The 12749-nt window shown below is 35.4% G+C and overlaps 1 protein-coding gene across 13 annotated transcripts in view; it reads left to right on the forward strand.

Annotated features, from left to right (window-relative positions):
* The window catches only part of LOC136033164 (b(0,+)-type amino acid transporter 1-like), a 164311-nt gene that overhangs the window by 66772 nt on the left and 84790 nt on the right, over positions 1 to 12749 (forward strand). For all 13 annotated transcript variants that reach the window (XR_010618867.1, XM_065713834.1, XM_065713833.1 and 10 more), the window contains 2 exons: positions 4104 to 4229; positions 12006 to 12120. Coding sequence is in view for 12 of the 13 variants with exons in the window: in XM_065713834.1 (XP_065569906.1) it covers positions 4104 to 4229; positions 12006 to 12120 (241 nt within the window). In the remaining variant the exon portion in view is untranslated. The remainder of the gene's footprint in view (positions 1 to 4103; positions 4230 to 12005; positions 12121 to 12749) is intronic.

Genomic DNA, 12749 nt, shown 5'->3' on the forward strand with positions numbered 1-12749 from the left:
CAGTTCTATAACGGCGACACATAAAGTATACGAGGTAGGGTAACAAAGCGTACAGCTTTGTAAGAATCTTCCTGTTCCGGATAAATTTCAGAGAGGCTAGCTTTGAGTGATATGATCAAATATTCGTGGTAGTTTTCTGAATTATTGATAATGAGACCTTCTAATATCTTTCTAGTATATTGTGATGTTGTAAAAGCCGTTGATAAACACTGGCCTATGGACCTGTTGAAAAAACTCCATGCGCAAAGAAATTTGGCCGTCTGATTGAGGTTCTTCTGAATTTTCTAAGAAATCGTGCTCTCCCTGTAGTTTTTTAGGTTTACTTCTACTGAGCATCCATTAGAGCATGGGAATCTTCAGGGCAGTAACCGTGGACCCACACTTTTGCTTGGGTCAACGGAATGGGGTATAATTTCATGAAACCTCTACTTTGTTTTGCTGACGTTACCTCGGTAACGTCCCAACTTGAGGTTGAATGGTGATGCTAAGAGAGTTGACAAACTTCGTCTTTGGATATTTTCTATGGAGTATGTTTGGTCTGGGTATCTTTCTATCGGGTATTTTCGTTGGATATCTTCGTCTTTGGTAAATTTTCTATTGATACCTTTTGGGATACTCATCTTGATCGGGTTGATACACCTTGTGCAAGAAAGATATGTGTGATTCTTCTTTTCAAGAGCCTGTTACAATCAAATCTGATTATCTCTCTGCATTAGTCAGGCATTAGGCTTATCATCTAGTATGGATGCCCAATTTTGTCTAGGGGTTCTTGAAGCACTATTGGCACAGCTACAGGAGTCCCAAAATACGGTCCCTTAGTCAAATTGTAGCTCAAATAGGGCACATTGACAGCCTCTTAACGAAGGGTTTGATGTGGTGTCAATAGTTGTTTTCCACAAATACATCCACGTGCCTTTATTTGACGAGCTATTCCAGCTCGTACAGCTACTTGATAAGCCAGTAGGGAAAAACCACTAGAAACAAGGTGCTGCCTGATTACCTGTCTGATTACATGATAGGTGGCGTATCAGCTCGTAACTTGAGTTTGTCATAAGGGAAAAAATATTGTTTATATTTTGTTCCCAGATACTTCGTATACATTTCTAGCTTTTTTTCATTCGTTTAAACTTCACATAAGTACGTTCGCTGCCTTAATGCTTGCTTTTGGAAGGGCTAAATTTTAAAAACCATGTCTTTAGTACACTCACTCATAAACTCTGACTTTCGTATCCACTAATCCAGTTGTCAATATCTTCCCTCAAGAAGACAAGGTCACAACTTACATCCGCAGGTCGTTCGTACAAGAAACTAAGCAGAGGTCGTAGAGACTGATGTCGAGTCATCCACATTTGTCGTTATTGCAGAAGTCATGGTTTTAGATAAAATAGGATCATTCTATTCAGATGATTCCTGATCAGTATGAGTTTTGCAAGACAGGATGAGCACAACTAAAACTAAAGTACTTCAGTATGTGCCTCACATTCAGGCAGTTTCAGGATCACCGGAGGTTGCACAAGTGAGTCAAACTTGACTGAGATATTTACGCTGCACATAAGAAGGAAAGGACACCAGTCTGCTATACTTATCAACAACTTTTCAACAATCTATGCACAAAGGTACATCAGTATGGATCGAATCCAATCTGTTGTTAATCAGGCCTTCAACCTCACAAGGTTTCTAGGAACAGAATTAGCTCAAGAGCATTTTTTCGGACAGTGGAAACGATAATTTGTCTATATTTTCCCTTTGTTGTGAACCATATTACTATCGACTGATGTCAGGATGTAACACTGATATAACAAGAGCGAGGTATCTTCAAATAAGGTATCTTCAATCTTCAATCTTCAAATAAAAGATTGAAGATTGATTCAAATGCTTTCGTGATTCAAAGGTATCTTCAATCTTCAAATAAGGAGTGTATACTCTGCCGTAGGTTCCCTGGATATCTCAGGAAAATCAACTGATGGTGTTGGAGCAATTGTGCAAACCAATTCATCAATCCTAAGTTTTAAAATTGGCCATACAATTGTAAATAGGAAGCTACTTCACATAGTAAGTGCATGGGGAATCCCCTAGTGGGCTTAAACATACGCTTCTGAAGAGAGTAAGATTGTTATCTTGTAGCCGACTGGGCCTAGACCGCGAATTTAATTTTTGAAAACGGGATTGGCAATATTTTGACAACTAGGTTGCATTTGCATTTCATTTAGGTTCAAAATTTCCAGCAAATTAGAAAATTTACTTTAAACTTTCGTATAGAATTCATAAACGTAGACCGCGAAACTTTAATTTTTCTTTCCACCTTGAATCTAACTTTTTGTGTCTAACTTCAAACTTCTTCAATCTAACATATGAATATTATACTTCCTTTCGTGATTTAGAAGACTATGTGAATCGTCCACTTTCATTTTTTCAAATTTTCTTAATATTTGTTTTTCTTTTTTTCACATGAGTAATTTTCATAACCTCTAATTCTCTTTTGATAAAAACAGGCATCAATAATGTCACGTTTTCCCTTTCATCAATTATGATATCAATAATGTCACGTTCCCCTTTTACGTAGTCGGGAACAACTTAGAAAACTGCATTAATGATACGAAACATTTCTCATAAGTGAATTGCTGAGTGCCATTAATAAAACATTCCTGACCCGTCAGACAATATCAAACAGAAACCTTATTATATGTTAAAAAAACACACCTTAAAAAAACACAGACGAAGAGATGATTCCTATACTGAAAACAATGCTTCTTTACTTTCGTTGTAAAGTTCCCCACATAACGCCAATCGGTTCTAGCAGGAGAGGTAAGTACTTATAGCTGCAAACGGACCTTTCTCTGGAAAAGCAACATATATCAAGCATTAAAGACATTTGTTTGGTATATAAAAGCTGTTAGATTGTAATTAATCTCATTACATATATTTCACAAATATGCACTCTTTTATATATTTTATAGCATACCCCTTCAGCTAGGGAAGTACACAGGGGAGGAAGAATTCAAGTCATCCCCCCCCAAAAAAAAATCCTTAATTCTTCCAAATTTCTAGATACTTCTTATCCAAATTATTTGATTTTCTATTATAAAACTTGTTTAACTATAAAAAAAATCCTCCCTACGTGCCTGCCTCCAACCAGGGGTGTGTTTTGCAGTTTTTAAATTGTGAGGGGGTAAGTTTCAGCATTTTTCCAGGCTATATAAGAGTTAAAAAATGTCTTATTTTTGCTAAATTTTCTCAAAGTCATGTTTAGCATATTTTAACCCTTTAGACCCCTTTACCATTGCCTCCAACAATGGCACTCCGTCGCTTGTTTAATTTGGGAACATGAAAGTACAAAATTTCAGATCAAGTGAATTTTACTCTTAGCACTGTTCAATTATCGATGGATATATATATATATATATATATATATATATATATATATATATATATATATATATATATATATATATATATATATATATATATATATATATATATATATATATATATATATATATATATATATATATATATATATATATATATATATATATATATATATATATATATACATATATATATATGTATATATATATATATATATATATATATCTATATATATATATATATATATATATATATATATATATATCTATATATATATATATATATATATATATATATATATATATATATAAGGAGATCAACCTCCCTTTTTCAGCACTATCACAGAAAATAGAAGAAAATACCATAAATAACAATGAGACCAAGAGACCGAACAACGCAAAAAGCCCACAGAAAAAAAAAACTGAAAGAATAAAGAATCTTTATTTTTTCAAATTTTGTTTCGCTATGGCAACCCAGTTTGGCTTACAAAATTATCTCTACCTAAAGCTAAGATGTATAAATTTCAAGGCCTGATAATTTTTGTATGTATTTTATTCTTTCACCTTCACCAAGCACCAGTTATTTCTTTTCTTCTGTGACTTTAATTACTTTGCTCTTTTAAGTTAGTTGCATGGTTAGGTTACATAGTTAATAGTTGCTTAATTAAGTTAGTACACTTTTTGATCATATTGTACCCATGTTTGTACTTAAAAAAATTCTTCTCTGTTTTCCAGCCTCAATCACTTTCATCAACTGCTACAGTGTGAGTTTAGCCACGAAAGTACAAAATATTTTCACAGCTGCGAAGTTGATTGCTATATTTATTATTATTTGTGGTGGAATTTATATGATTGCTCTTGGTGAGTGTTTTCTTTTTATATTTAAAAAAAATTGTATACGGGTTTTGATATCGGTTGCTACAACCCCCTTTTTCAAACAGTTCGTGGTAACGAACTGTAGTAAGGAGCGACCCGGCTCAATAGTAACCAAGACTCTAAAAAATGGAATTTTGGTACCAATAGCTACATCAAAAGAATCGCATTTTAATGCTGATTTTAAATATATAAGTTTCATCAAGTTTAGTCTTACCCATCAAAAGTTACCTGAGACAAATTGCATTATTTTAGAAAATAGGGGGAAACACCCCCTAAAAGTCATAGAATCTTTAGTTTTTTACTGTTTTAAAATGTAGAGTTGAGAGAAAGAGTCAAACTTTAGCGTAAAGAGCGGGGCGTTGAGAAGGAAAAGCCCCTTTCATATACGGAGTAATTTCTGTTCGTTTTAAGTTTTAATGTCGCTCCTTACTTTCATTTAAAAAACTTGTTTTTTTTTTATTTAATCTCTCTCTTAAACATACAGCTTTTTCACTAATATTTCTAGCTGCAGTCCTAACTTTCTTGTCTAATACAACACCAACCCTAGCAACTTCACAAATTGTTTTGCTAAAATTATTCCAACCATCTTCAACGTTGTCAAATTTTGAAATGTCAGGTGTAGTATTCAACTATTCCCCTGAAAAAAGAAATACATTTTAAATATTTTGTTCCCAATTGAGTACAATTGTTCCCAATTGAGTACAATTGAAATCAAATGTACTCAATGTAGTATTCAACTGATCCCTGTATTTCTAAGTAAAATTCATCTGAATCACTAGTATCTCTGTCAGTCGGTACTACAGGGGCATATGCTACTGTAACTGACACCTTGAACTTTTTAGTCATAAAATGAGCAATTAGTATTCTTATATAAATGCCTTCCCAGCCTAAACAAGACTCGGCAGGCTCCTTATTCATCATGAACCCTACTCTTTATCTATGTACCCCATCCTTCCTGCCTGGGTAAAAAATTCTATATTACCATATTTCATGCTTTCAACCCCTGGGGTATGAGTTTCTGAAACTCCTAATAAGTCCAGTTCAAAACGTATGAATTTATCAGTCGAAATGTCGATACGATAGCCATTTTTTAATGTCGTAACATTCTATGTTCCAATTTTCATGTTCTTTACATAGTTGAAATTATTTTGGCCTCAGAAAAAACAATGATCCTGGATACCTAAAGAAAGTGATTTAAAAACACGTTTTTAAAGTCAGCCTAGCTTTTTTCACTGCTGATCTTATAGGTCTATTTGTGACAGGTTCTGTGTTACACAGAACTTGTGTTTTTAAATCATTTTCTTTCATTTCAATGAATTGCCTGTTATTTATCAGTCCTGGTTGAACTTCGCTGAGGTAAGGATACTGGTACTGTTTTGAAAAACTGTTCATTTTAGTTTTATTGATTTTATCCTCTTGTGTTTTTTTTTCTTATTTGTATTGCTGAGGACGGCCCTTGGACATAGGGTCGAAATATTCATTGTAATTTGTTTCCCACTGTTTTTAAAAAATTCCCTATTGTTGTTCTTGTTTTTGGTGTTTGTAATAATTTCTGTTCGCTTTAAGTTTTAATGTCGCTCCTTACTTGTAGTTAAAAAACTTGTTTTTTTTAAATTTAATTTATAAAAATTTTTAGTTAATGCTTGTTTTGATTTTGGCTCATCGCATATGAATAATTAAAATTAAATTTGCAAATTAATTTTTTTTTGACTAAATGGCTTTTTCATAGTTTTGATCGGACGATTTTGATAAAAAACGGGTTCGGGGAGGAAGCCTAGTTACACTCCAATTTTTGGTTACTTAAAAAGGCAACTAGAAATTTTTTACGAACGTTCTTATTTGTAATAAATATACGTAACTTACGAATTAATTTACGTCACGAAATTCAAGATTTGTATATTTTTATTACGTATATTAGGGGGTTCTCCCCTTCATCAATACCTCGCTCTTTACACTAAAGCTTCAATTTTGTCCCAATTCTTTAAGAATGACCCCTGAAAGACCGTAGAATAAATAGTTGAAATTACTAAAAAATACTCTAGTGTAAAGAATGAGGTACTGTGGAGGAGACGAGCACCCTAATACACGTAATAATTTCTGTTCGTTTTAGGCTTTAATGCTGCTTCTTACATCCACCTGAAAAAAAAACTTTTATTTATTTATTTTCTCATTGTTTTTTTTAATAATGGAAGAAAATCTTGCGGCCCCTTCATGGAAATTTTCTTCCCTCATGATAAATTCCTCCGTGGGAAGATCTTCCCATGTGGCCTCCTCCACCCAACCCCCCTTTAACGTGAAAAATTTCTATTTAAAACACCTGTGCATGTCCCAATAACCATTACTGTATGTAAACAATGGTCAAAGTTTGCAACTTGCAGCCCCTCCCTCGGGGACTGCGGGGGATTAAGTCGTCCCGAAAGACATAATTAGTTGGTTTTTCGACTATGCTAAGCAAAATGGCTATCTCAAAATTTTGATCCAGGGACTTTGGGAAAAAGAGGAACGTGGGAGGGGGCCAAAGTACCATCAAATGTTTTGGTCACTTAAAAAGGACACTAGCACTTTCAATTTCCGTTAGAGTGAGCACTCTTGCTACATTTTAGGACCGCTGGGTCGATACGATCACCCCTGGGGAAAAGAAAAAAATAAATAAAAGAAGAATAAATAAACACGCATTTGTGACCTGTCTTCTAGGAAAAAATACAAAATTCCACATTTTTGTAGGTAGGAGCTTGAAAGTTCTACATTGGGGTTCTCTGATATGCTGAATCTGATAGTGTGATTTTCGTTAAGTTTCTTTGACTTTTAAGGGGTGTTTCCTCCTATTTTCTTAAATAAACAAATTTTCTCAGGCTCGTAACTTTTGATACGTAAAACTAAACTTGATGAAATTTATATATTTAAAATCAGTGTAAAAACAAAATTCTTTTGATTTAACTATTGGTATCAAATTCCATTTTTTAGAGTTTCGGTTCCTATAGAGCCGGGTCGCTCCTTACTACATTTCGTTACCACGAACTGTTTGATACATTTTAGTGTAATAAAGTTTGTCTTCACGCAGATTGTCCTAGAATGATTATAAACAATAATACAACAAAGTGACGTAATTTGACAATTATTATTAAGGTTTTTATTGCCAATCAGTCAGTGACAGACATAGAAAATAACTGTTTTCTCCATCAAATACGCGTGGAACAAGCAATAAGGACTATAAGTACTGCAATAAGTGCTACGAGACGTAAGATGTCAACTCAGAGAACCAGATTTCTTTCGATCTATTTTCCTTTGAAATATAGACAATTATTAACAAAAAAATTATTTTTCACGCCTCCCCCCCCCACCAATTTCTTTCTAAGTGATGGGCTATATTCATATATGATTGTTTTTCTGGAATGGTTGCTATACAAAAGGCTAAGCTCAAGCATAGTGAAGGGAGCTCTATAAAGTTGGGTAGTGGCTCCAATCTCATTAAAGACAAGCCTCATTTGTATATTATGAAACAATTAAAATTGAATTAAAAAAATTATTTTGAATGAAAATAATTAACAGTGTCAAAACTTACGGCCAAAATAAATTGTCCAATTGAGAAGGGGTAAAGTTACCCCCTAAGCCAAACCTTCTGTATCTAGGAACATATATTAGGCAGACTAATGAATTGCAGAGGAATAGAGTGTTCAACACGCTGAATTTGAAACAATTAAAATTGAATTTAAAGAAATTTTTTGAATGAAAATAATTAACTGTTTCAAAACTTACGACCAAAATAAATTGTCATGTTGACAAGGGGTAGAGTCACCACCTAAACCAACCCTTCTGTATCTGGGAGCATATATCAGGTAAACAACTTGATTGCAGAGAAATAGGGTGTTTGACACGCTGAATTTGTTTTAGCATGCTGAACTATCAACAAAACTTTTCAAACAGTTCGTCGTAATGAACTGTAAGAATCGCATTTTAATGCTGATTAAAAGCTTATGAATTTCACCAAGTTTAGTCTTACCCACCAAAAGTTAAGGGCCTAAGAAAATTTGCGTTATTTTAGAAAATAGGGGGAAACAACCCCTAAAGGTCAAAGAGATCTTAACGGAAATCACACCATCAGATTCAGCGTATCAGAAAACCCTATTGCAAAAGTTTCAAGCTCCTATCTACAAAAATGTGGAATTTTGTATTTTTTGCCAGAAGGCAGATCACTGATGCGTGTTTATTTATTTATTTTTTTTCCCAGGGGTGATCGTGTCGACCCAGTGGTCCTAAAATGTTGCAAGAGGGCTCATTATAACGGAAATAAAAAGTTCTAGTGCCCTTTTTGAGTGACCAAAAAATTGGAGGGCACCTAGGCCCCCTCCCACGCTAATTATTTTCCCAAAGTCACCGGATCGAAATTATGAGATAGCCATTTTATTCAAAGTAGTCAAAAAACCTTATAACTAAGTCTTTGGGGACGACTTACTCCCCCACAGTCCCCGTGGGAGGGGTCACACGTTACAAACTTTGACCAGTGCTTACATATAGTTATGGTTATTGGGAAGTTTACAGATGTTTTCAGGGGGATTTTTGTTGGGGGAGGGGTTGATAATAGGAGGATATGTTGAGGGAACTTTCCATGGAGGAATTTGTCACAGGGGAAGAAAATTTCCATGAAGGGAGCGCAGGATTTTCTAGCATTATTAAAAAAAAGAAAAAATTAATATGAAAAAGTTTCTTCAACTGAAAGTAAGGAGTAGCATTAAAACTTAAAACAAACAGAAATGATTACACATATGAGGGACTTGCCTCCTCCTAATACCTCGCTCTTTACGCTAAAATATTTTTAGTAATTTCAACTATTTATTCTACGGCTTTTGTGATTCAGGGGTCATTCTTAAGAAATTGGGACAAAATTTAAGCTTTAGTGTGAAGAGTTAGGTATTGACAAGGGGATGAACCCCCTCACATACGTAATAAAAACACGAGAATACAGAAGTTCATTACGTAAGCTAATTTGTAAGTTACGTATATCTTTTACTAATAAAAACATTCGAAAAAAATTAAAAGATCTAGTTGCCTTTTTAAGTAACCAAAAAATCGGAGGGCAACTAGGCCTCCTCCCCCACTCCTTCTTCTCAAAATCATTCGATCAAAGCTATGATAAAGTCATTTAGCCAAAAAAATAAATATGCAAATTTCGTTTTAATTATTCATCTGCGGGGAGCCAAAATCAAAACATGCATTGATTCGAGAACGTTCAGAAATTAAATAAAAAGAGCTAAGAGCTTATATGGCACTTGTGACGAGGTCGAAAGAGCCAAGAGCTCACATGGTATGAGCTCTAGCAAAATTCTAAGAATCAATAAATTGCTTTAAAAGGAAAATCAGAGGCTTAATGCCGGTCGGGATCTAAAATAAGAGCTCTGAGTCACGAGGTCCTTCTAAATATGAAAATTCATTAAGATCCGATCACCCACTTGCAAGTTAAAAATACCTCAATTTTTTTATTTTTCCTCTCCTTTCAGCCCCCCAGATGTTCGAATCGGGGAAAACGACTTTATCAAGTCAAGTTGAACAGCTCCCTGACACGCATACCAAACTACCAGAAACACTAAACTCGCCAAAGCACTGAACCCCACCACCAACTCCCCGAAAGAGAGCAGATCCAGTCCGGTTACATCAATCACGTATCTACGACATTTATAAGCATTTTCCAAGATTTCTGATTTCCCCCTCCAACTCCCCCCAATGTCAACTGATCTGGTCAGGATGTGAAAGAAGAGCTCTGAGACATGAGCTCCTTCTAAATATCAAATTTCATTAAGATCCGGTCACCCGTTCTTAATTTAAAAATACCTCAATTTTTCTAATTTTTCCGAATTAACAACCCCAAGCTCCCCCAAAGAAAACGAATCCGTACCAATTATGTCAATCTCGTATCTATAACTTGTGTTTATTCTTCTCATCAAGTTTCATCTCGATATCTCCACTATAAGCGTTTTCCAGGATTTTCGGTTTCCAAGATATCTGTTTCCCCCGTTCAACCCTCTATGTCCCCGCATCCGATTTGAATTGAAAATGGAGCATCTGAGACATAAGATTCTTCTATATATCAAGTTTCATTGAGTTCCGAATGCCCATTCGTAAGATACCTCGATTTTCGTGTTTTCCAAGAATTCCGGCTTCCCCCTCCAACTACCTTCAATGTCACTGGATCTGGTCGGGATTTAAAACGAGAGTTTTAAAGCACAAGATCATTTTAGATATCAATTTCATTAAGATATGATCACCCGTTCGTAAGTTAAAAATTCCTCATTTTTTCTAATTTTTCCGAATTATCCCCCCCCCAACTCCACCAAAGAGAGCGGATCCGATCCGGTTATGTCAGTCACCTATCTTGGACTTGTGCTTATTCTTTCCACCAAGTTTCATCCTGATCTCTTCGCTTTAAGCGTTTTCCAACATTTCCGGTCCCCCCCCGCCAATGACACTGAATCCGGTCGGGATAAGAAATAAGAGATCTGAGTTTCGAGGTTCTTCTAAATATGAAATTTCATTAAGATACGATCGCTCTTTCGCAAGTTAAAAATACCTCATTTTTTCTATTTATTTAGAATTAACACCCCCCCCCCAACTCCCCCAAAGAGAGCTGATCCATTTAGGTTATCCCGATCGCTTCAAGTTTCATCCCGATCCCTCCACTCTAAGCATTATCCAAGATTTTAGGTTCCGCCCCCCAACTTCCCCTTCACCGGATAGAGTCGAGATTTAATATAATAGCTCTGAGACATGATATCCTTCCCAACATCGAATTTCATTAAGATCCGATCACTCCTTCGTAAGTTAAAAATACATCATTTTTCTAATTTTTCAGAATTAACCCTCCCCCCTCCCAAATCCCCCAAAGAGAGCGGATCCGTCCCGGTTATGTCAATCACGTATCTAGGACTTGTGCTTATTTTTCCCACCAAGTTTCTTCCCGATCCCTCCACTCTAAGCGTTTTCCAAGATTTTAGGCTCCCCCCTCTAACTCCCCCCAATGTCAACGGATCTCGTCGGGACTTAAAACAAGAGCTCTGAGACCCGATATCCTTTCAAACATCAAATCTCATTAAGATCCCATCACCTTTTCGTAAGTTAAGAATAGTTCATTTTTTCTATTTTTTCCGAATTAACCGGCCCCCCTCCCCCCAGATTGTCAAGTCGGGAGAACAACTGTTTATAATCTAATCTGGCCCAGTCCCTGATACGCCTACCAAGTTTCATCGTCCTAGCTTGCCTCGAAGTGCCTGAAGTAGCAAAACCGGGAGAGATAGACAGACCGACAGAATTTGCGATCGCTATATGTCACTTGGTTAATACCAAGTGCCATAAAAAACAAGTTTTTTTTCAACTGAAAGTAAGGAGCGACATTAAAACTTAATTCGAACTGGAATTGCTTCGTATATGAAAGGGGCTGCTTCCTCATCAACGCCCTGCTCTTTGCGCTGAACTTTGTTACTGTTTCAAAAAGTAGAGTTAAGAGAAAGAGAAAAAACTTTAGCGTAAAGAGCGGGGCGTTGATGAGGGAGCAGCCCCTTTCATATACGAAGTAATTTCTGTCCGTTTTAAGTTTTAAAGCCGCTCCTTACTTTCAGTTAAAAAAACTTGTTTTTTTTATTTAATCAAAGTAAATAACACATTGCTGCATTATTATGCCAAGGCAATCAGTATTATTAATGCTGGGCATGTTTCCTTAGTTAATAAGTAATAAATCTACAGAATATAATACAATCTTTTTTCTTCTTCTAGGAAATGTGTCGTACCTGAGTACTGGATTTGAACCATTTGACCCTTCATTGTCCCCAACTACTTTCAGTGATATCGCAACTGCTTTTTACAGTGGATTGTGGGCTTATGATGGATGGTAGGCTAAAATTATTACATTTGTGACCCCTATAAATTCGACAAGACGTAAGAAAATGAAAAAAAATAAGACCATTAGCTATAATACTAATGAAATATTGTAATACTGATTTTTTTTAGGGGGGGAGGGGGCTAAGAAAACTCACTGGGGGAGCTGTAAAAAAAGACTTCAAATTTTAAAGCGTCAAGCGATGCTCCGATGAGGACATAAATAAAGTAATTAGCCAAAATGGTCTAAAATCTGATTGAATGGGAAATATTTTAAATTTTAGTTAAAAGCCTTAGTCATAGCGACTTTTTGGAAGGACTAAACCTGCTAATTTGCTTTGTGTATGTTATGTCTAACGTTAAGCATACAGTCTTTGTTCCACTTGTTAGGAAGTTCCACCTGGTAATAAGAGCAAGGTGAAACGCAGTAAAGGATTTTGAAAGAAATACAAATAAAGCTGACAAAATAGTTTTATTTGCACTTCCCAACAGGGTAAAGGATTTTGAAAGAAATACAAATAAAGCTGACAAAATAGTTTTATTTGCACTTCCCAACAGGGGTGGACCCAGAGGGCAGGGAGACCAGGGCCCTTCCAATATTTTTCTGGTGCCGTCATTCCGTTTTTATCTTTTTTTTACTCT

Source organism: Artemia franciscana, chromosome 11 (assembly GCF_032884065.1).
Source record: "Artemia franciscana chromosome 11, ASM3288406v1, whole genome shotgun sequence".
NCBI classification, from domain to species: Eukaryota; Metazoa; Arthropoda; class Branchiopoda; order Anostraca; family Artemiidae; genus Artemia; species Artemia franciscana.